Below are 23,460 nucleotides of genomic sequence, written 5' to 3' on the forward strand. Positions count from 1 at the left end.
CATAGGCTCCTTGGTTTCTCAGGCTAGGATCCAAGGTGTGGCTGCCTGCGTGGCAGCTTTTTTCTTGGGTTGCAGAGTATAGAAGGGTTGTTTTCTTACGATGGCAGATCCATACTAATCGGTACAGGAGATGAAAGTCTCTCGACTTGATAGTTCTGATGCTCTAGTAAAGATCCAGGACTTAGCCAAGTCACCTCGCTGCAAGCTCCCAACGCCCGCTTAATGCCTGATGTTACACGGAACCTTTTTATCTTGTTGCCTCCTTATTGATTCCATCCATTTTGCCCGTAGGGAGTCGCACCATAGGGCGTTGCCCCTCCGCCCCATGCACTCGTCGCTCCTCCATTGACATACGGTGTCGTATATCCTTGATCGACCCCATACTCCCCGCCCTGTGGCATACCATCTGGACTCTGTCCTCCAAACCTTTCCGCGTCCGCTTCGCCAGGCCTTGAGTCATCGCCTGTAAGTTCTTGTAAGACGGCGGCAAGCTTTTGTTGCATGACTTTGATGCCTTGTTGTACGACCGCGTCGGGTTCCAGGTTGCCAATGGACTCAAGCTCGAAGAAGAATTGGGAGGGGCTGGCGTTGTAGTCGAAAGGTTCACCGTCTTGAGGCGCTTCTTCCCATTCAGCGTTCTTTGATTTTGGCCTGCGAGATTCGAAGTGTCAGCAAATCGCTACTCCCATGTGACAACTAAAGAAGTCAGGGCACCTTACCATTCCTTGATTGGATCCTCCTCATACCAATAATCCAGATGCTTCAGCTTGTTGTGCGGATCATACTCGAATCCCACTGCACTCGTAGGCGCCCACTTTGCATGCTCCTTCGCAATTCCCTTTTTCGCAATACACTTCATTATTACCTCCTGTCCCTTCCTCAACTTACAAATCACAGAACCCTGTCCAGCCTCATCGGTGATAACAGGGTTTCCCACCCACTCATTTGGCCTTGGTTCAGAAACAATAAGATCTCTTGCATAGACCTTCACAACATCCTCATTGTCCTTCGAACACTTGGCATTCATCATAATGGTGACGGAGCAGTTTTCGCAGTACTGGTCGCAGTCGCAATCTCGGGTGTAGAGAACGTCTTCTATTTGGCGGGAATTTAAAGGGATAAGACCAAGTCGGTGAGCGATGAATTCATCGGGGAGAACCGAAGTGTTGACTTCGACTTCGACGAGATCGATGGCCATGGTTGGGACTTCAGCGAGGATAGTTCGGCGGAGGGAGTTGGCGAAGGCGAGGTCTACGTTGCTAAGGGTGAAGTCGACGTGGTCGGTGGCGGCCTGAAACAGTGGGTCAGTCTTGAAGGGCATATACTCCAGAAGGATAGCGTGCCTCGCGGACGGTTACTCGAGGTCCCACCTCATCAACGTCCATGTTGTCGTAGTCCATAATAAAAATTGTGTAACGTCGCAAGCCCGCTCAAGTAATTTTGGATGCGATAGTCGTTCCGCGGCTGAGCTGTGTCATCGTGTCAAAGCATCGAGAAGTGATGATTGCCATGAAGAATTCTCGAGCATTTGTTGCGAGCCATAAGGCTGAAGACCCCTGTCTGTATTACGCGGGAGTACCCGCCACGACAATGCAAATGCCACAACAATGTGCATGTCGACGTAGAGAATGATAGTGATCCAACATTTTACAGTCTATGCAATGGATATACCTTGAAATATCAGCTGGCATTCAACTAATTTCATGGAGAACCTGTCAATACAAGACCTGGCGCCAGCAGGAGGCCCGAATCATGTGGCTCCGCCTCCAGGAGGACTTCCGCAACTTCCACCACAGGTGAGCTTTGTAACGCGTTGCTGGCGTCATCAAAGCTGACAATGCAGATGTTTACCACCGCCGCCCAACTTTTGGATCTGACAGATAGTGAGACTCCCTTGCGACAGCCACGAATTCAACGAACGAGTGGCAAGGATCTATCTGTGTGACTGACCAAGGCGGGTGCCGTTCAATATCTATAGAGAAGCTAGTTTTGGTTCTTCGAGATGGACGAAAGCTCATCGGAGTGCTGAGAAGCTGGGATCAATTTGGTACGAAACGAAATCGGCTGAAGAGAGAATACGTGTACTGAACATTGGTTCCTTCGGTTGCACAGCCAATCTAGTCCTGCAGGATACGATGGAGCGCATCTTCGTCCAGGAAGTTTACGCTGATATTGTACGCGGCATATTCCTGGTTCGAGGCGAGAATGTCCTGCTTCTTGGTGAAATTGTACGACACCTTCTAAGGCAATACTCAAACCGCACGCTTTGTCTGATCTCCTCTCAAATCTAGGATCTTGACAAGGACGATTATATACCTGAGCCTTATCGCAAAGTATCTCCAGAGGAAGTGCACGCTCTGAGCGTCAAAGTGAACAAGGAAAAGAAACAGGCCGACAAGGTGCGCGCGAAGAAGTTGCAAAAGCTTGGATTCGAGGTCGAACATAGCGGGGAGATTCTATTTTAGCGGCTTTATCGACAGGCAACACCCGGCATACCTGGATACGTTGTGCCTAGGAGGAAGAGGCTGAAGGCATCTAAAGCCGACGAGGATATTCATGAGGAGGTCGTGCAGATGCAGAATATTGTGAAATGCTTCCGCCGACCAGAGGATGACGAACAGAGAGGCTTCTATACTTGCGCCATTGAAATAGCATTGTGATTCGTGGCCGTGAGTTTGTGCCAGGATTTGTGTATGCTTGATGATACTTGCCCTTGGGAACACTGGGTTAGCGCCATAATGTCTTTCCCACTTGATACAGACCATCTTTAGCTTTTCAATGATTGAAGTTTGATTGCGCAGATGGTAATCAAGATGCATCGATTTACTAAAGAACGTCAATATTCCGCCATGCATGCAGTGATACTGTGATTAGGGCTAGGCAGAGGAACCTCGGAGACTTTCTTAGGCTTCATGCGGGGGCGGGATCTAGGAATGCCTGCTTGGAGATCACCCGCTGATTCTTATAGCTAAAATGGAACTTTGGTAATCACTTACTCACAACCTCATGTACCTAGCAGTATGACTCCTAAAGTACGTCTCATAGGGTACTCTCGGGCCACAAAGGTGCTTACATGTCTTAGTTGAATGTACAACCATCATTAGAAACTGTACAAGAGGTACTCTCTGCATCTCAAAACTCTTCGAATTCCCCAAACCTCGTTCCGATATGTGCGACGATACCCGCAGATATATTAACTCCTACGCTGGCATACCTGAAGATCTCGGCTAAGTCAGTTGGGTCGTGGAATGTTGTTGAATGGCTGCTGAGGGGTCTTAGGTCCAATGCCAGCTATTCTTTCCTATTCGAAAGTGCTGCTAGCTCCGAGACTATTGGCAGATATAGTTTCGTTGGTGCAGGTGAGACCTGCATACTACACAAGACTCAGACTGTACTAAGTTCTTGTCATACAGATCCAAGGAAGATACTGAAAACCGGTCCTGGCCATGGACCTGAGTGTGACCCGTTGCCTTTTCTCGAGGAAGAGTTGGCACAATACCGAGAAGCAGTCATCCCAGGACTCATATTACCTCCACTCACCGGAGGAGCCATTGGCTATGTGGGCTATGATTGCGTTCGATACTTCGAGCCACGGACAGCCCGGAGAATGAAAGACGTTCTCAAAGTTCCCGAATCCCTCTTCATGCTCTTCGACACAATCGTGGCTTTCGACCATTTCTTCCAGGTGGTTAAAATCATTACGTACCTACATGTACCTCCATCGCCTACAAATCCCGCCTCCATCTCATCTGCTTATCAATCCGCCTATGAAAACCTCACCACCACAATCTCGATCCTCCAATCCCAAGACATACCTCTTCCGCCTCAGCCTCCAATAGCGCCGAACCAGACCTACGAATCCAACCTTGGCCAAGCTGGGTACGAGGCTCATGTCATCAGCCTCAAGAAAGAAATCCAACGTGGCTCTATAATACAAGCGGTCCCATCCCACCGCATAGCGCGGCCCACGACCCTCCACCCTTTTAACATCTACCGCCAGCTCCGAACCACCAATCCCTCACCATACCTATTCTACATTTCTTGTTCCACGTTCCACCTTGTGGGTGCCTCACCCGAACTCCTCGTCAAACGCGAGGAAGACACCCATCGTATAATTACGCATCCTATCGCTGGCACTGTTAAGCGTGGTGCAACCCTTGCTGAGGATCTCAAGCTCGCTAACGAATTGCGGGCAAGTCTGAAAGACAGGGCTGAACATGTCATGCTTGTTGACCTTGCCCGCAACGATATCAATCGTGTCTGCGACCCCATCAGTACGAGAACGGATAGACTCATGGTCGTCGAAAAATTCTCCCATGTCCAGCATCTCGTTTCGCAAGTGAGTGGCCTTTTGCGAGAAGGGAAATCACGTTTTGACGCTTTCCGCTCTATATTTCCTGCTGGCACTGTCAGCGGCGCCCCTAAAGTCCGTGCTATGGAACTTATCGCTGAGCTAGAAAAGGAGAAACGAGGTGTCTATGCCGGCGCAGTTGGGTATTTTGGCTACGGAAATGTTGATCAGGCTGGAAAAGAGACTGAAGGTGCGATGGATACCTGTATTGCCCTGAGGACTATGCTTGTTAAGGATGGAGTTGCCTATCTGCAGGCTGGTGGAGGCATAGTGTGGGACAGTGTACCAGAGGAGGAGTGGGTCGAGACGATGAATAAGGCCGCTGCTAACGTTAGGTGTATTGCAGCTGCTGAGGAGAGGTACGCTGGAATGGAAATGCACAATAAAGATGGTACACAAGAAGAGACAATAAGGGGTGGAAATGGGCACATGCATGTTGACATGGCGGCTGGTTGATTGACCTATTATACCCAGCGATGGAACACCTCTTTCGAAGAAGGACAATTTATCGCAGTCGGAGATGATAACCTCTCGACTCGAAACTACGCCGACGAAGTAGGAAAGGCATAAGACTTTTACTGCGAGGGAGGCTACCTAACCATTAAGAGCCATCGAATAAGGGGCAGAACCTAGTAAAACGCATTTCCAGACACCTTTTCATAGCTGCAACGGTCGTTGATCACTAGAAGAGGAGCTTTTTACGTGCGTATGGTTTGTGCTGCTGACCATTTTGCTGCTGATCTATTTGTTCATCCCCTTTTTTCGTTTAATGATTTGAGAGCCTCTTACCTGGTCGCTTGTCTGTTTTCGTGCTCGTTGCACTATACTCGTCTATTCAATTACGAGTGTGTGCCCGTCTTTGTTTAGACTTGCCATGTCCGAAACTTCATTCTGGTTGTTTCGGTGTTTGCCCAAAATGCTGTTCGCTTTCACTTTGAGCTCCCCATTCACCCTGGATTATGCAATACTCCGGTCACGAACCTGTCGTTCGCAGTCGGAAGGTTTTGCGGGGAAACGCATAAATTTTTGCAGGTGATCAACGATCTGACAGCTCCAGCCGCATACATGGGCCTCTGGAGACTGAGTGGAGAGCAGCTAATGTTTCCGTAGAAGTCGTCTTGGCGCAGCAGCCTTTTATTGTTCGTTGTTGCCTTCTTGTTTCCGATCTAGCTGCACGTGTTTCCGGCAATCTTACTCCTGTCATAGCACGCCTCTTGAATAAGTGAATGGAGATATAGGCCTAGCAATTCGATCACGCATGTTCTCTGTTTATGCCGTGGGTATTGATTGTCGCTTCTCTCGCATGTGCAAATTCTTGAAGGTTGTATCAATTCATGCTTCTTCCCGTGTTCACCCGACCAACGAATTGACCTATGGTAAGTCAGAACGTGGAACTGTCTGGACTTTCTTTCGGCAATCAATGCCCACAGTATGACTGTTCGCCAATGGAGCCAGCCCTATGTGTACATGGTACAGAGGTGTGTAAGACTAACCTTTTGTATATATTGCTAGCCTTGGATCAATTGACAATTAGAGGTAGCCTAGCATCTCCACGCCATTCCCTCAATGAACAACCCACAGGAACGACACAACAATGTTCACTTTCTAGCCATTGCCGATATGGCCACCCCTACATCAGCTTCTCCTCAGACCCTGGCTGACTCGGCGCCACAGCGCACTCAGCACAACTCTATATACACTCCACGTGGTTTATTCAATCAAGTGACGTTGCCAAACCCTTCGCACCTTCAACTCTCTCTCGCTAAACGAAGAACTAAAGCAGATCAGCGGCTGCTCTCCGAATTCGGTCTTACGAAGAATACTCCCATGCGTCGCTCTAGTCACAACGCAATGGGAAAAAGGATGTTCTTCCTGCTCTCAGGACATCATCATATGCAGAAAGTGGTGCCTCCCTCTTACGAGCATGCCCTACAGCTAGACAAGAAGGCCTTGCTTGTGTCGCAGTACCGCTTGCCCTCGTTCCGAGAGGGATTTTCACACTGGATCCAGGACACCAGTCTCATGGACCCAATGCAATCGGAGATCACGGTCGATAGACTCTCCCGTGGGCAGGAGATTTCGGGGTTACATTTGCCAAGCATTGTAACATTGCTTAAGAGGGAATGGTATTGAGCTGAGAATAATGGACGGGCGCACACTGGAATGCAGAGTATATAGTGATGTTGAGATAGCACAATACACAATTCCAGCATACTCTACGTTCCATTTTTTCAATCGGTTGTCAAGTGTGGAGGTCCGTGAGTAAGATCCGTCACATAATCAATGAAGGGGAAAGAGCCATGAGCGGGCGATGATGATAAACGCGGGTGGACAAGGAAGATCTCAGTGCTCCAAAGGACATGATCCCAGTCCCCATCTGGAAGCATTCTGATTGCCTTCATCTTGGCCTGATTCTATATGGTTGAAGCAATGCTCGAAAAAAAAGTGGCCAGCACCCCAGGAATCAAGCAACCATCCACACATATCTTTCGTAGCATTACACAACGTGAACGCCCACGATCCCTCGATTTTGCATCCTTTCAGACTTGAAATCCTCGATTGGGTCGTTGACGGTCCTTGTCAATAAGAAAATGTTGAGATTTCGATGCCGTGGAGACTTCAGCCCTATGATGTTCGCCACTTCATTTGGAGCACTGAGATTTTCCTGGTCAACCCTTGTTCATAATTCTTGCCCGCTCATGGCTCACTTCACTTCTTGAGTCATCGCTTGTCTTGCGGTACAACTCTGCGATGACTTCATAGAACTGCTCAATCAGTCCCTCTCGGGTTCGATGATCTGTAGTTCTCATCTGGAAGCATTCTTGGCTTTGTTGCTTCTTCGATGTCATGCGCATGTCGTTGAAGGGTCACTAAGTAGGTTTTTTAAATTAATGCATGGCGCACCTCTGTTTCAAGAAGTACTGCCGGTCATACATTCTTCCCATGACATTTGAGTTGCTTCGTTCGGAAGAACAATACACATGAAGCCGTGAGTATTAGACGTTGGTCAATATACTGCTACAAGGGTATGAGGCATGTTGAACCGAAGAAACTCCTCGAGCGGGATGATGACCGAAGGAACGGCGTGTGGCGGCAACTTCTTCTTGGGGCCCGCTCGGACGCCGTCTCGCAATGATTCGAATCTTTTGGGCATTCCAGTCATGGTGTCGTCTTTGGTACCGTCCGGAGAGCAGGCCCTCCGTGGCAGGTACAATGCATGAGACAAGGGTTGGCTCCTCATCATTATCTCTTCCGACCAGTGTGACGTTCTATCTGACATGTGGATGATGTGATATACGTGTATCGATTTCAATCCTGAAACCGCGGATCGAGACTTGGCCATCAGCTCGATCAGAGCACTGAGTATCACGGCTGTCTGTATGATAGCCTAAATCTCCTAATCAATTTCTACTTCTGTCAGTGGTATTGCACCTCCAATTTGTTCAAATGGCTGAGTGTGGGACTGTACACTCGATCACGAGGGCCTCTCCAGAACGCTCGCCAAGGCTCTCTTTGACGACGCTCGTCAAAGCCATTACCTTTTGCTTCGATCCAGGCATTTTGATCGAGGGAAAAATAATCAGAACAACTTTCTCGCGGTTCAACTCGTCAGAGCCAAGATAACCTTCAGCTAGGCCTCCAGCACCGACGTAAAATCTCGCCAAAACCTCCAACCTTGCACAACCTAGGACTTTCCCTTCCCAAGGATTCACGGTCTACGGGACATTGGATATCTCGCATACCTCGCCCAGTCGGTATTGTGTCGGAGGTCCTCGTTTCGAGATGGAATCTCACAGTAGCTGACTGCTCCTTTTGTCTCTGTTGTGCTAAATACATTGACTCTGCGGACGTTAGCAGCCAATGATTGCAGTAGTCGGCAGTCTCGCTTGATGAGAACGTCTCCAACGGAAAAGGCATGATGTAATGACGGGAATTCTGCAGTGGCACCGCCGACAACGATATGGCCCATAGCTGGGGTGATATGGGTCACTGTTGACTTGTATGCAATTCAGCAAGCCTTTGATACTGAATGTCTTCTTTCGCAGGTACCAGCAACTTGGCACCGAGGTTTAAGGGGATGAAGATATCTCTATGGATAGGATCGTGGGCTATGCCTGACAGCATAGTAGATTGGTCATTATCCGAGAGATTGACTCACTCGGCCATGAAAGGGACGTAGTAAGCAAGCGAGAAACGGCGACCACTGACGCCTTTTGTTCGGCCTTCAGATCCACGCGTAATTAGGCACTAGAGTCAGGTCCGACAACTACTCCTGGATGTTTAATTCTCAACTGCTGCTTCTCTGGCGAGAAAACATCTTTGCCATTACTATTAGCTCCTCCTCTCAGGGTATCATCATCCAGCAAATCCAATGCTGGTACTTCTGCTTTTAAGTTGAGATTGCCGTGAATCCAATTTCACACTTGTCGCGGAATCTCATCTTCTTTCCGCAATGTCTTCTCTAGCATGATCAAATCCCTAGGCCGTGCCACATCGAGATAGACTATCTGGCAATCGCTAGGATAAGCAGGATCTATGACGCTGAATGTAGCCCCAGCCTTTATAACACCTAAGACTGGGAGATAAGGTTGCTAGACTGCATAATTGAGACAATGAATTCTACCCAAAGATATGCATAGATCATGATAACATCCCCTCTTTGTATGCCATGAAGTATCAGGCTAGGACATTAGACGCTTCATGGATCTGCTGGTAATGAAATTGCGCTGTAACAATGTAATTGATGCTGTCCCAACGACACAGAGCCTATCAGGGTATTTGAGAGCATTCTGGGCAAGTATATTTTGGATTGAGCCGCGAAAATCTGCCCAGTGCAGGTTGCTGTCAGATCTGGTAACGTGGGTCAAGATGCAATTCCGCTCTCCATTTGGGATCGTAAAAGCATCAATATTGCAAGCTGTAGCGTGGGTCAAGGAAAGTAGCAAAGCACAGTGACTCGACCATTCAATGACTCGAAGTCTCGATATACTGATGCCAAGACCATTGAATGATTGATCCCTGTCAATGCTGCGCTTGGGAAGCTAAAGGCGGATAACCCGCGCTTGTGAAATCCTCGCTAAAATTCAGTGTAACCTCATCCCCTTCTGGGTTTCGCAATATGGAAGAGACCGTGTCGCTTTCGTCTGATATTTGAGGTCCTTCGTCCTTCAGTGAATCTTGAAATCGTTCTTCTTCCTGTGCCGCCTGAATAGTGAATACACGCAAAAGTCGTTTCAAAACGGCCGCACTCAACATCCCACCTTCTTCACGCGTCCATATGTCTGCTTCTGCTGGTGGGTCTTGCGGCCAAGTTTCGTTTTCGCCCAATAAATTACGCATCCAAGCCTCTCCTTCTAGCACAGAGTGTGCCCAAACCTCGTCCCATAGAGGAGTTTTGCGCTCCAAAATCCCCGGCTCCTCAAACACAGGTGTCCAATGTTTCTCCGGTTCGGGGGTGTGGACAGCCGCCAGCGCTTCTCTTTCTTTTGCATACATACCCCAGATGTCATCCATTTCCTGCTCTTGGCGTCTGTGAAAATCTTCTTCCCTCAACTGCTCTTGGGCGAGGGGGAGAATGACCCTTTCGTCTCCCCAGCATGGAGGGGGTAATTTGTTCATCCCCGCTGTCAACACCTCCATGTCTTCAACGCGGTGATGGTTCTGAGAAAGCTTTTGGCTCGGCCCTTGATGCTCGTCCTCGCCTGTCAGGTCTGTGGTGGTGTGGTGCCTCGATGAATACGGTGGGTCTTGGTGGCTTTCCTTCCACCCACGCCCATTTGTCCAGTCACTGAGAGTATCGTGTATGGAGGAAGATGATGGGTCTTGGTCCTTTGCTTGTTGTCCCCTTCGAGCTGCGCCATCCATGCGAGCGTCCAGTCTCAAGCAGGAGGGTTGGCTTTGGCTGCTTCCTTGCTGCCCACTCGGTACCGTGCCAGCAGTACGAGCGCTGTGTCTTGAATATGCTTGGACCGCGTGCTTTGCTTGCTGCCCACTTTGAGGCGGCCCATGAACACGAGCGTTGTGTATCGAGGAAGGGTGTTGGTCCGGGTGCCTTTCTTGCCGCCCATTGATGCTAGTGTCGTGTCTTGCGAAAGAGGTCTGATTTCCGCTCAATTTCTGCCGCTTATACTGGCTGGAAACTTCGATTCCAGCATCATATCTTGAGGAAGAGGGTCCGACCTGATACGACAGTTTATGAGCATGCTCACGTAGAGTTCCGGCGGCCAGATCTCTGTGCAAATCCACATGAGCGTCTTGTCTCGAGGATGACGGTGCGTCTTGATTGAAGGAATGTTGGGTTGTGCGAGCGACCAGTTGGTGAGTTCGCCTGGCAGGCTCTATGTTCCAAAACATTCGGAGCACTGTTTGGAAATCGGTTTCTGAACAGTGTTGACACTTCTCTATATTGCCTTCCCATACATAACACATGGCTGCTTAGAGTGTGGGAATCTATGGCGTATCAGCTGGGCAGAAGACTTTCGGATAGCAACAACGCACACGATCTAAACTTCTTTGAACTCAATGTTTGTAAAGTCTCTTCTTTGGGACAATGTCAGTGTCGGCGTGTGGACAGGTCAAGGTACGGAGAGTGACCCTGCCAAAGAGCAACTTGGTGAAGCCTTAGGTCCAAGGATCGAGGCTGCGAATGTATCCAAAAGTGAACGAACAGTTACTGGAATATGACTCTACTTGAAGCGAATCTCCAGAACGCAGATGCTGCGTTTTGGAAAAAGGAAGAGGGGTATCATGGGCTTGGCAAGCCGAACCTCCAGCTTCATGCAATAGAATCCCGTCATCGTGCTTTAGCACCGGTGAAACATCCCATAACACTTCTTGGAACCGATCAGGCTGCAGTCATGCATTCATCTCAACCTAGAGCTTGCAGAATAGAGGAGCAAGAGGTTCGGTGCGGCACGAATCGTCGGATGTAAGGTCTCGGGGTGCGTCAGCAGGGCTTCCCGTTGAAGCCCCACTTGTTTTAGTTCCGGTGCTTTTAGCCTTCGTCACCAATCAATCTAGGACGGAGGTTATTTGTTTGAACCCTAGGAGACAAGTGGTAATTTCCACTGCTGATCAAGCCCAGATCGATCGCTGTGCAGAAGCCTCGCAGTGTGAATCACGCAGCCGCCTTGCCAATCCTAAGCCTGTGCATTGTAACGGCGGGCGCTTAGCCTAATGGCTTGCATTTGGGGAATACGCCTTATCGGACGGCGACAAAAGCTTCTCAGCTTATGAGGGTCACGCAATCGCTTGGGCAATAGTCGAGCCAGACGCTGGAACTTGAGCCACCTAGGCATGTTTCGAGATCATCCCATCACGTTATGAAGCTAACGACCCCAGGCATCATGCTCTGCCAGCTTGTACCCAGTCGTTTGTATCATGTTTCGGGTTTTTTGGCACGTAATTTCAAGGTTTGGGGGTTTCATGATTTGGCTGCATAAAGGATGCTGCGTGGTTTGAGCCCGTGCCTGATCAGCTCTCCCGATTTCTTGCACCCGATCGTGCCAGCGCAGCCTCGCTGATTGCCAACCAATATGCAGCCTGCCGTGAGAGGTTTGCCGGACCTTGCTGGCTCGAAATCTTGTCTACGATGCCAACATATGTATTCGGAATTTACCACGGGCGTTGCTTGCTTGCTCGAGATCTTACATACAATGCTAACTATCTACCTCTGAAATCAGCACAGTAGCGTAATGTCTCAGATTATATTGATGTTTTGGGACGTAGGAGCGGATAAGCCCCGTACTATTCCCAGTCATTGTCAAGATCCGCTATTGGTATGTCTCCTTTAGCGCTTGGTCCTTTAGCGCCGAAAGTGGCAGTTTTGTCGTGCTTCAGCAATGTCTGCCACATTCTCTTCGCTTCTATTGGATAGGAGCTATGATAACCTTTTTGCTCCTTGGCCGATTCGGTAGGGCCTTATCTTTTGCTGTTTGATTACCTAGGAAAGTGAAGTGGGGGTACTCTGCCGTGCTTCATCAATTCTCGCCAGACCCAATTACCTTCCCTTCACAAATGACACCATAGCACCCTCACCCGTTGAGTCGGAACCTCTCTTTCGGTGGCCCGGCGCACTAGGGGTAAGAAACTTATGGCTTTCGTCCATTCAAGCTATCTTCGATTTCAAATCGGAACAGTTTACGAAAGCACCGTGCCAGCATCCAAGAAAGTAGAATGTCTTTCGCTCCAATACTGGGCCCAGAGTCATCTTCTCAAGCTCACCTCCGATCCTTCTTCTTTGCGTACTTGGCGTCTGTGGCTGCGCTCTGCTCTTCGCTGCTTGCCGGAATGTCTGCATTGGTCGATAATCTTGCCATGCGGATCCCGCCATCCTCATGTATTGTCTGCCAGTTCAAAAAGTTACGAGCGTCCTGTTCCAACACGGAGAACAAGACAACCGTACTCGTCTTCGACCCCAGCACGGGAGTCTATACCTTAAAGAAGATCGAAGATATCGACGGTGAGTCTACAGTGCGCGACTTGTCCGACCTCCTCTTTCGTTCTCGTACTCACTACGTACGTAGCCGAAAAACAAAACTTCATCTACCGCAAAGGCCTGCCCACCTCAGCGCAATCCATCAAGGTCCAGCTTCCCGGAGAAACGAAACTTCTTGCCGAAGTCCGTGTCGACAGCGCGCGCACGCGACAGGGACTGAAGCACCAGCGTTCGCTGGTCGATGGTTTCTACATCATGCCAGGGAGGCCTGGCGCGCAAATGACAATGAACCCCAAGCGCACGCGCGAGGATCAGCTGGCAGAGCTACCGGCCCCCGGTTTCTTCAACCAAACAAGGCACCCAGTGGAACTACCCGCAGACGAAACCTCTCCGGTGCCTGCCCTCCCTTCCTCACCGACGCCGTTGCTGCTCCCGCCTCGGACCCCACCGAAAGATGCGCGCAAGGCTCCACAACTGCTCGCTCCACCTCCCAGGGAGGTTTTTCCGGAGAAGAGGACTTCGTACGGCAGTAGCTTGGGGAGCGCGAGCATTCACATCGCTTACCTACCGAGTCATCAGGACGACGTTGAGAGAGATGAGATACCGGATCCGTGCAATGTGAGTCCTTCCATTCCGCATTCCGGACTGCGAGTATCGATTCTCCGTGGTCTCATCGATGCTTGAGAACAGAACAGAATACACGCTCACCGTTGAAGACAGGCCCTCGATAAATTTCTCTAACCCTTGGCCCCATTAGCTGCGACCATTCTCAGCATGGGTAGTCAAGAGAATGATCCCCGCGGGATATACATCGGTCGGCATCCGAGAAATAATTTTACGACTTTGGAAGGCAAGAGCAAATGTGGATAGAGGAGTTGGGAACGAGAAGGGATGGCGAGATTTACCATTTTGGATGTGCATATTGAACTGTTTTGCATGCCTGTACATACTACGAGCTTTCGTTTTTTGGAGAGTAATGTTTGGTGAAGAGGAGGACTCAAAGATTCGGCGAATGGGTTTTGGTACTGTCGGAGGGCTACAAAGGATGCTTGCGAAATGTATCTATGGAGAGGAACGGATTGGCTAGTCCGAGATTCGAGGGATTCCAGAGGACTGGGGTAGTTCATGCCATATCTAGATCAGAAGTCACATATTACGGTTTAGAGAGTGAAATCCAGCTATGAGTGAGGTTGAGAGACGTCAGCTACTGCGTGCTGAAGACCTTTGAAGTCAGATCGATACCCAGGGTTCAGAGTACGAGATTCAAACTGCAAGCATAGGTGTATGATATACGTCTCTTTTTCTACTATGAGTGAGCCTCTGAGGCAGTCCCCAGTCTTTCCCAAATGCCCGACGAATGCCCACGGCTCTATGTATCTGTTGCCACCAACGCCTTACTCACCGTATCAAAGGGAGTAATATATACGCGCTGCTCGAGAGCAGCATAAAGCATCTACGGTACTCGAAATTCCAATCAATCACTTATCTAATCCTTTCAATTGCCGATAGATCGTCTTATGCTGTTCCAAAAACAGAAAAGTAGCAATCGTATGCGGTCCCAACCGCACAAAACTCGGCACCCAGCCCCGAAACATCCACCCGACGCCTTCATTCTTGACGGTCCTGCTCAACAGCCCCAGCAGACTCTCGCTCTCTTTCGCGCTCATGACCCGTGTCTTGATCACATCCACAGGACTGCACACCGTCGTCGCCACGAAGCCCGCAAGCAGGGACGCGGTAAAATGCGTCGTCAGATTATCCTCGAGTGACGTCTTCGCCAGCAAGACCCGCTTGAAGCTATCGTAGCTCGCGAGCTGGCTCGCCGTCATGAGCACGGCCCTCATGCTGTTCGGCCAGACGCCACGCCACAGGCTCCGCCAGCCTTCCTCCCGAGTCATCCGTATCAGTCCGTCTATGGCGTTCCTGTAGTTCCTTCTCTTATCAGCGGGTAAAGCGGCGTCGTGCTGCATGCGCACGTTGAGTACGTCGGCTGGGTTGCCGGCTATGCCGCCTAGGAAGCCGGAGGCGCTGGCCATGGCGATTAAGGAGAGGAGGGAGGGAGAGGAGCGCGCGGTCGTGAAGGTCCCTTTAAGTTCGGAGTAGATGCCGAAACGGGTGGTGGAATAGGTTAGTTGACGGAGAAGAGAGGCGGAGAGCTGGGGGAGATTTTAGCAAGGTTTGAGCGTTTGGTGGTTGGAGGAGGCGAAAGTTTGGGGGGTGGGAGTCGGAAAGACATACGCCGCGGTAGAGGCCCAATACACTGTCGGCCTTGAGGATGTGCACGAAAGTGCCGAGCATGCCCTTGGGGCCATCTGGAGTTCGTGTTTGGAGGCGGACCTGCTTGGAGTAAGCTCAGGCTTGAGGATTTCCAGGGGTTAACCTCTACCTTTACTATTGACTCGATTAGCTTTCGATCATTACTTTTTCTCTCAATAAGGTCTTGCGCTCGTACTCAGATCCAATGGATGTGTCACGGAGGCGGCGAAGCATGATGCTGAGCCTCCAAACCAAAACGGGTAATGGATGTTGGTGTGGTCCTTTGCTCTGACCTTGCCAGATGAGGACATATCTCTGCGGGCATTCCGCTGGCTTTGAGAAGTATAGAGTGGAGGTTCGAGAAGATGATAGGATGGGATGAGCGAGCTCGGAGGATTCGTTGGAAAGAATTTTGACTGGCAAATGCTCCGGTGCCAAGAGCAACAGGCTTGGCACGACAAGCCATGACCTCCGTGAGCAGGGGCCGTGGTTTCCTTATCATGATCTCCAACTCTACAAGAAAAGACTGAACGTAAAGCCAACTTCGCGCGTATTGACTATTATCAGCTCGCAGATGTGTGCATTGTCGGGACCGCTGAGATGTTATATAAGCCCTTCTATTGGTAGGGAACTTTGGCCTCTGTGTCTTTTACCCTGCAGCACGCTCTTGCCCTGTGGTACTGATTCATCCTACGATTCTCTCCCAACCTGCGATACGTATTACAACCCGAGTTATAGCTGTGAAGTTGATAATTCAGGTCAGCTTAGTATGCTACTCACTTTGAACCAGTTGAGATGAATGACACTTTGAGCACATAGAAACGCTATTCTTACATTATCACCATCTTAAACGCAAACATCTTCATTACATTGATTGTCTTGTTGCTTCATGTGTATAGCAGTCTCTTCGCTACAGTCATGCCGGCTCCTATATCTTCAGGACACCCAATGTCTCGCCCACCGTCGCTGACAACGCTTTGAACGTTAGGGTTGGCGCAAGCAGTGTTTGAAAGCCAATATCCAACCCGAATTCCTTAAAAAGCCAGTTTCGAAGCTCGGCACCGATCATACTATCCAGGCCGTACGCCGCAATGGACTTGCCATCGAAGTCGAATCCTTCGACCGCGGTCATGAGGATGCTTGAACACCTCTTCATAATGTGCAGAGCAATAGCCTCAGTCACGGCGTCAGGACCTTCCGCCATGGTTGCTTTCAGAGAGCCCACGAAGTCGCCACCGGAGCCCCTGCTGGATGTTGAAGAACTGAGGATATCCTCAACGTTTGCTCTGATGCCGTTCAAGCGAGCATCGTTGTACCAATAGGCATCAACGACATCCTCAGAGGCTAGTGCTTCGGCGAGATAGACGGGTTCAAGGCCGAGTATGATCTGAGCGCTACCAATACGAGCAGGCTCGTTGGCGCCAGGCTTAGCTTGCATCATGGCCGTCTCGAAACCACGGAGCATCTCTCCTTCATCGATTCCGTACATTCCTTTGCGGGAGAGCGATGTCTCAATATTCTCATTCTCGGCCACAACCCCAACGTCAAGAACCATTGGCAGAGCCAGTGAGCTCGCAACGAGGCGATGCTGGTTTCGATGCCAGGCGAGAGCGTCAAGGAAACTGTTGCCTGCGCTATAGTTGGTCTGTCCAGGGTTACCAAGTACCGCCGAGATGGAACTGGTCATTACGAAGAAGTCCAGCGGTGTATCACCCAGAGCTTTGTGAAGGTTCCATGCACCCATCATCTTGGGGTTCACTGCAGCAGCAAATTTCTCGCAGGTCATGTTTTCGAACATACCATCCTGCCATTATCATCAGCGATGTCCAAGCTCGTGTGTATCTGAGATGCTCACCTGGAGTACCATAGCAGCGTGGACAACACCACGAATCGGACGGGCTGCATTGACCGCGGAAACAACCTTCGCCACGTCCGTGTCAATCGTAGCATCAGCCCTGAATACCTGAGCAGAAGCACCAGCTTCCGTGATTGACTCAACAACTTTTGCAGCTTCTGGTTTGTCCGCCCCGGAGCGGGATATGAATGCAAAATTTCTGCACCCTTTTTCCATCATCCAGGTAGTTAGACTGCGACCCAATCCGCCAAGACAACCAACCAAAAGATAAGCAGCATTTGGGGAGAAACGGAGCTCTTTGCCTGCCGGTTGAATCTGAAGTAGACGATTAGGACGAACCTTTGTCTTTTCGTAAAAGGGCACATACCTTGACAGAGCTTTCTCCATAATTATACGCAACGACACCGTTATTCAGTTTCGCGGAGGAGTCTGAGAAGCTCTTCATCTCCTTCAGTGCACTGATATCATGCACCGCAGGCTCTTGGACCAAAAGCTGTCTGTGTAGCCTCAGAATGTCGAGTGTTGATTTCAGGACTGCGGAAGCCTGACTCTGTCTGTAAAGAGCACCGATGCCTGTGGGAATGAACGAAGCACCTTTTGTGAAAGGAAGTACATCTGGCCTCGCATCAACAGATCCATCGCTAAGGACGAAGCGACCCATTGCTGGCATGAATCTCCATATTTCCCGACTCAAATGCGAGAAGTCGCTCGCAATCACAATGCTAGGCACATTGGTAGAGGTTCCTGACACGAGCTTGCGAATCGTTTCGGTTTCTTCGGCCAGTAATATCGATCCGGAAGGCACTTGGTACTTGAGGAGGCATTCTTCTTTCTCTTCTTCAGTCTCCACGACCAGCGTGATGTTGAAGTTGAATGCACGGCTGAGACCAGCAATGGCGCCCACGATAGGCAGAGGTGCAGGAAGAACCAGCGCATGCTCGCCCGGCTCAACGTTCCCTGCCTTGAGACAGTTCACCGCTTTGCACAAGTTGGGTAAAGTTGCTGCCAAACGCGCCACATCGAAACCTGCAACACCGACACACATGTGCTCAGTGGCTCTCACCATAGTGGAATAACCTTCCTTCGTATACAAGGCGGTGGTTTGACCGATGGCGGCTGCGTCCATACTGCTGCCGACTCTGACGATTTTTCCCAGCACAATCCTGGGCGGCTCATTGTCAGACTGCACATCGTCTGCTTGGAATTCAGATGCTTCCACCTGAATCTCGGCCTCAAGGTCTGAAAGTTCCTGAGTTTCTGGTGCTCTCGGACAGAGATTGAGCTCTCCATTGACGACTCTGCCGCAAAGCGCCGTCTCCGCTGGAAGGACAGAGTGCTCAGTAGCATCTGTTGTAGCGGAGAGTTGGTCGTTCAAGGTTGCATTTGGAACAACCCGGCTCACATAGAGCACTCCTTGATGAAGCCAGAAATCGGTATCTTTACCAGAGTTCTTCGTTGCCACATTTCCGAGCTTCTGGTGGAGGGTTTCACCAATGCATCCAAGGTTCTCATCAACGTCAACATCTAGCAGCGTAATTTGAGCTGCAGCTTGCTCAGATCGTATGGCCCGAAGAAACCCTTGGCTCATGCCTCCGAAAATCACCTCGCCTTGATTGACCCCGCTGGTGAGCCAAACGACCGGCAAGCTTGAGCAAAGAATCTTCTGCAGCGCCTCAAAGACGTCAGCGCGGAGTTTGGATAGCATGGTGCCCTCTGTGTCGTCGATGACGATCTTAGTAGCCTCTGAGACCTCGACTTTCGAGATATGCTCAGTATGCACGTTGCAGCCTCTTGCTCGCAATTGTTTCGCGATGTCCTGTACGGAAGGTCGCTGTGGATCCATGGTGGCGATCATAATTTTCTCATCGGTATTTGGTACGTTATTTATTGAAGCTGACAGCTGGGAATGGATCACGCTGGTATCCGAGAGATGGAACTGGGACCCAAGATCCGAATAGCCGCATAAGCTGAGCGCTTTGGCAAAATTGTTGTCGGAACTGTCCTTCACAATCGAGATCAGGCTGCCATTCTCACCGACGAAAGGCTTGACTGTATTTAGCAAATCCATCTGTATTTTGGTCTGAAGCATACAATCCCCAAGGATAAGAAGGCCATGCCTCTCACCAATGGTCTCGCTCCATTCAGACAACTCTTCTGATAGCAAGAGTGTGGAAGTCCGCTCATCCTGAATGGATGATTGGAAGTGGTCCAATGCCTTTGCAGAGCGACTTCCAATCGTGAAAGTAGTGGTCGGTGGAAGGTATTGTTTGAGCGCGTCAACGAATTCGATTAGCGACTCGCCGAGGAGAATGACACTGTCAATGGCACCCTTATGATTAATCAACTCAACAATCTTTCCGACTGCGTCTACTTCGGACTGGACATGAGGGTAAACCTGGACTGCTTGTGGCGAGGTGAGAGTGGTAACATCCGGTTTCCACGAGACCTCCATGTATGGTTCTCTGCTGCGAGCCTGAGTGGCATTCTGAGGAACCGCTGCCTCATATGACACACAACGCATGCTCTTCACATCTAACACTAGCTCGCCGCTTTCCGTTGCAAGCTTAGTATGGGTGTTGAAGTAGCGACCATTCAGTTCATCAGTCCATGCCACCGCATGACCTCTTGACCCTGCTTCTTCGTTGGGAAACCACAGATTGACCTCTTCCATCTGTAGGGGCACGACGCCACAGGCCATCTCCTTGTGAAGACCGGCGTTGATGGAAACGATGATGAGTTGCAAACAAGCATCGATCGTCGAAGGGTGTAAGATGTATCTGGATTCCCCATCCATCATACCACTTTCAGTGGCGACATCCACATTTGCTGCAGCCTCGTGGTCTTTGCCATTCGTCCTGATCTGAGTGAGAGGCTGAAAAGCTGGTCCATATTCGAACCCAACTCTGTTGAATGCCTCATACCATCTCTTCCCTGGTACGCGTTGAGTCAACTTCGAGACATCGACTGGCGATTCAAGCTTTCGCGGTGAACTTGGAAGATTGTGCTTGGCAGCAATCCGTCCCTCGCAGTGAGTTGTCCATCGTTCGTCGGTGATGGACTCAACCGCGAACGAGTACCACATTGTTGTCTTTTCAGCCATGGCTAGTTCTTGGAACCTAAGCTGTATCTCGATTCCGTTATCTTTCTCAGGGATCACCAAAGCCGTCTTGATATCAACGTCTCGAAGGGTGACGCCTTGGATCTCAGCACCTTCTGTCTGACAAACTTGTCGAAGCGCCTCAATTGCTAATGACATATGAGCTGCAGCTGGGAAAACAGCCGCATTGCCGAGCTTGAAGGCAGTTAGTGTACTGTCAAGTAAAGCAGGGTTGACTGAGGACTTACCCGGTGGTCTTTCAGCCATGGAATATCTCTGTGACGCAGAACATTCCTCCATACAAGAGAATGGTCTGACAGACCTAGCATTCTACTCCCCAGAAGATCGTGGCGAGGATGCTTGGGATGACGCTGTTCGTGACTGAATCGAGGCTCTGCCCAGAAGCGCTTTTCGTAATTCCACTGATAAGGTGGCAGATCGACAAGCAACCGTGGACCTCCATGCTTTCTGGAGTCGATCGTATCGCTTGCGTTTTCAACTCGGTTGACTTCTTCAATATCCAGGGGAACACCTTGCAAGAAAAGCTCTCCAGCAGTCTTGAGGAGCTGAATGGAGTCATCCGACTTTCGGATAAAGGTCGGGATATATTTGTACTGATCGAAGTTGTTGGCCAAGCAGATCTGTTTGAACGGTCCAGCGAGTGCTGAATGGGGTCCGATTTCGATGATACATCCGACGTCTTCTAGGCCAGCGAATTGTCCCATGGTCGTGATTGCGGAATCAAAGCGAACTCGGCTACGGAGGTTGTCGCTCCAGTATTGGATTGGCACGTGGTCTTCTTCATACTCTTTGCCCGTCACCGAGGAGATCATTGTTGCCCTTGGTCGGCGCCATTCCAGACTTTCCTGGTCCAGCTTCCGATATGCCTTCGAGAGCAGATCGTTGTAGACAGGAGCCACGGCGCTCATCTGAGGCGAATGGTAGGCTTTTCCAGTCTTCAGCTCTCTTGCGAAAATCTTCGCCGAATCGAGTCGTTTCTTCGCCTCCTGGATTCCTGTAGAATTGCCACTTAGAGTCACACTGCTGGGAGAGTTCTCGCAAGCGACGATCACATCTTCGCTCAAGTCTGCGATAAAGTGGGCGACTTCCTTCACTCCAACCCCAGCAGCGAGCATGGTACCCGTAGGCGCGACGTTCTTCACAGCTAAGCCACGGTAGAAGGCAGCAATGATTGCTTCTGGAGCGGAATGCAAACCAGCGGCGTAAGCGGCGCCGATTTCGCCAGACGAGTGGCCCACGTTGACTGACGGCGCTATATCCCATTGCTGGAGCAGATCCACGATCGCAATCTGCGTCGCTGTGCACACCGGCTGGGCAATCTCGGCCTCGGCAATTCTGCTTGATTCGGCTGGAGTCAATAGCACTCCTTCGATGCTCCATGAAGGAGGCGGATCAAGCTTTTGCAAGACATTGTCGAGCTCTCTGATGGTATCAAGGAAGGTTGGAAATACTCGCATAGCTTCCACCGCCATCCCAGCCCATTGGGCACCCTGCCCTGTGAAAAGGTAACCTATCCTTGGGACGGTCGAGCCAGCAGAGCCGAATTCGAATGAAGACATCGCAAAGTCATCCGCTTCACTACCTTCGCGTGCCACAGTGAAGGCCCGTTGAGAGAACTTAGTCCTTCTCGAGTTGAGCGTGTATGCCAGGTCAGCAAGATGGAACCTATCAGCGACGTTTCCATAAGCGTCAATATTCCTCTTCAAAGTGGCTTTGTCATGTGCGGAAACTTCCATCAAGAAAGGCCTTGTGGTATGATAGCTATACCTCGCCTCTGCCTTAGCTTTGCCATGTTCATACCACGGATAGAGGGAATCCACCGCCTCAAGGATGACATGACCGTTTGTGCCGCCATAGCCGAAAGAAGAGACACTAGCCCGTCGAAGAGGAGAGTCGTTTGGCCAAGGTACTGTATCGGAATTGACTTTGACGTTCCATCCCTTCTCATCGACTGTTCGATATGTCAGTACTATTTGATGATCTTGTTCGTGCTAGCCAGAAACGTACTCGCTGGATTGATGGTCTTGAAACCTGCTACGCCCGGAATTGTCGCAGCTTCTGTCATCATAGCCGCTTTCATGACAGCAAAGATACCACTGGCGGCTTCACTATGGCCAATGTTTGCTTTGATCTATGTGAAGCGATAATGTTACCATTCGACCTCTTAGCTACCAAAGAGAATGACTTACTGCACCAACGAGCAAGGGTTTGTCTGGACTTCTCGTATCATTCATAGCATTGGAGACCGCATTGACCTCGATGGGATCTCCCACTGGCGTGCCAGTCCCGTGGCATTCCACGTACGCTGTTTTGTCAGGATCAAGGTTCGCTCTTTTATACGCAGCTCGCACGACTCGCTCTTGTCCCTTGACACTGGGATGGGTTATTCCCATGCCCTCGACTTTGCCGTTCCTGCAGATATCAAGGCATTAGGATAGATTTGTTCATCTGAGAACAGCTAGTACTTACGTGTTGACAGCGGACGAGCGAATTACGCTGCGGATCGGATCCTTATCGCGAATAGCATCCGACAGTCGCTTCAGGTATAGAGCACCGGCTCCCTCTGCACGACCATAACCATCCGCAGAGGCGTCAAAGGTATGGCAAGTCGATGTTGGCGATAGGATTCCTAATTTAGCAGTGTTCATATGTTGATCGACTGTGAGGATCAGGTTCACCCCGCCGGCAATTGCCGCCTCACAGTCGCGGGCACGCAGGGCGTGACAAGCGTTGTGAATGGCATAAATAGATGACGAGCAGGCTGTGTTGATGGTGAAGCTGCCCATCAATGTTAGTCTTTGTTAACGAGGCAAGGAAATCGGTTGAGTTTCACTTACCTAGGGCCGTTCAGATTGAAGGTATTGCCGATCCTGTTGCTAATGATACCAGGGTCGACACCCGTGGCTGCATAGTTGTGCCTGAAGTCCGTGTCACGTACCGACATCTGTTGGTAATCGCTCGTGAAGCTACCAATAAAGACAGCGGTATTGCTCCCGGCTACAGCGTCGAGACTAAGTCCGGCAGATTCGAGGCATTCGTAAGATACTTCGAGTATTTTTCGTTGTTGTGGATCTAGCCACATTGCTTCCACAGGGGTCATGTTGAAGAATGTGGGATCGAAATCTTCAGGGGCGCCATCGAGGAAATAGCCTCCGAGTACATTGAAGCTCCCGGGACGCTCCAGATTTTGATGGAAGTGTGAGTCGATGTTGAAGCGGTTCTCGGGTACCTTTGGTGTTTGGCCGGATCCTTTGTCTTTCAGTAGCTGCCACAGAGACGACGCTGAATCTACTGCTCCAGGGAGTCGACACGCTGTGCAAGATTAGCACCCGAGTCAGAACCCTGTGCCTCGAGGATAACGTACCCATTCCACAAATAGCAATCGGCTCCAGGGAGCAGTCCTCTCCACTGGTTTCTTTGATATAAGGCATGATGTTTTGCCA

The 23,460-nt window shown here is 50.2% G+C and overlaps 9 protein-coding genes across 9 annotated transcripts; 4 read left to right on the forward strand and 5 right to left on the reverse strand.

Annotated features, from left to right (window-relative positions):
- Window positions 1-263: 263 nt before the first annotated feature.
- HO173_001271 (uncharacterized protein) lies at window positions 264-1,400 on the reverse strand (the record flags this gene model as incomplete). The annotated part of the gene is made up of 3 exons (XM_037303212.1): window positions 264-651; window positions 720-1,291; window positions 1,344-1,400. The coding sequence occupies 3 exons, from the start codon at window positions 1,398-1,400 to the stop codon at window positions 264-266; spliced, it is 1,017 nt and encodes a 338-aa protein (XP_037169859.1).
- Window positions 1,401-1,703: 303 nt separating this feature from the next.
- Window positions 1,704-2,465, forward strand: HO173_001272 (uncharacterized protein; the record flags this gene model as incomplete). Its single annotated transcript, XM_037303213.1, has 5 exons — window positions 1,704-1,796; window positions 1,844-1,883; window positions 1,979-2,047; window positions 2,113-2,228; window positions 2,292-2,465. 5 exons carry the CDS (start codon window positions 1,704-1,706, stop codon window positions 2,463-2,465), a joined length of 492 nt encoding a protein of 163 aa, XP_037169860.1.
- A 555-nt stretch (window positions 2,466-3,020) lies between these two features.
- Window positions 3,021-4,807, forward strand: HO173_001273 (uncharacterized protein; the record flags this gene model as incomplete). Its single annotated transcript, XM_037303214.1, has 4 exons — window positions 3,021-3,032; window positions 3,083-3,231; window positions 3,280-3,359; window positions 3,414-4,807. 4 exons carry the CDS (start codon window positions 3,021-3,023, stop codon window positions 4,805-4,807), a joined length of 1,635 nt encoding a protein of 544 aa, XP_037169861.1.
- A 1,110-nt stretch (window positions 4,808-5,917) lies between these two features.
- On the forward strand, window positions 5,918-6,484 carry HO173_001274 (uncharacterized protein; the record flags this gene model as incomplete). Its single annotated transcript, XM_037303215.1, has 1 exon — window positions 5,918-6,484. One exon carries the CDS (start codon window positions 5,918-5,920, stop codon window positions 6,482-6,484), a length of 567 nt encoding a protein of 188 aa, XP_037169862.1.
- Window positions 6,485-7,020: 536 nt separating this feature from the next.
- HO173_001275 (uncharacterized protein) lies at window positions 7,021-7,206 on the reverse strand (the record flags this gene model as incomplete). The annotated part of the gene is made up of 1 exon (XM_037303216.1): window positions 7,021-7,206. The coding sequence occupies one exon, from the start codon at window positions 7,204-7,206 to the stop codon at window positions 7,021-7,023; it is 186 nt and encodes a 61-aa protein (XP_037169863.1).
- Window positions 7,207-8,060: 854 nt separating this feature from the next.
- Window positions 8,061-10,780, reverse strand: HO173_001276 (uncharacterized protein; the record flags this gene model as incomplete). The annotated part of the gene is made up of 2 exons (XM_037303217.1): window positions 8,061-8,341; window positions 9,409-10,780. The coding sequence occupies 2 exons, from the start codon at window positions 10,778-10,780 to the stop codon at window positions 8,061-8,063; spliced, it is 1,653 nt and encodes a 550-aa protein (XP_037169864.1).
- A 1,746-nt stretch (window positions 10,781-12,526) lies between these two features.
- HO173_001277 (uncharacterized protein) lies at window positions 12,527-13,472 on the forward strand (the record flags this gene model as incomplete). Its single annotated transcript, XM_037303218.1, has 2 exons — window positions 12,527-12,812; window positions 12,877-13,472. The coding sequence occupies 2 exons, from the start codon at window positions 12,527-12,529 to the stop codon at window positions 13,470-13,472; spliced, it is 882 nt and encodes a 293-aa protein (XP_037169865.1).
- Window positions 13,473-14,266: 794 nt separating this feature from the next.
- On the reverse strand, window positions 14,267-15,278 carry HO173_001278 (uncharacterized protein; the record flags this gene model as incomplete). The annotated part of the gene is made up of 3 exons (XM_037303219.1): window positions 14,267-14,944; window positions 15,027-15,125; window positions 15,210-15,278. The coding sequence occupies 3 exons, from the start codon at window positions 15,276-15,278 to the stop codon at window positions 14,267-14,269; spliced, it is 846 nt and encodes a 281-aa protein (XP_037169866.1).
- A 694-nt stretch (window positions 15,279-15,972) lies between these two features.
- Window positions 15,973-23,448, reverse strand: HO173_001279 (uncharacterized protein; the record flags this gene model as incomplete). The annotated part of the gene is made up of 9 exons (XM_037303220.1): window positions 15,973-16,848; window positions 16,900-17,214; window positions 17,267-20,191; window positions 20,245-21,968; window positions 22,025-22,148; window positions 22,207-22,429; window positions 22,487-22,795; window positions 22,855-23,329; window positions 23,382-23,448. 9 exons carry the CDS (start codon window positions 23,446-23,448, stop codon window positions 15,973-15,975), a joined length of 7,038 nt encoding a protein of 2,345 aa, XP_037169867.1.
- Between the last annotated feature and the right edge of the window lie 12 nt (window positions 23,449-23,460).

Source organism: Letharia columbiana (assembly GCF_014066305.1).
Source record: "Letharia columbiana isolate WasteWater2 chromosome Unknown Sc0000002_s0, whole genome shotgun sequence".
In the NCBI taxonomy this organism is placed as follows: Eukaryota; Fungi; Ascomycota; class Lecanoromycetes; order Lecanorales; family Parmeliaceae; genus Letharia; species Letharia columbiana.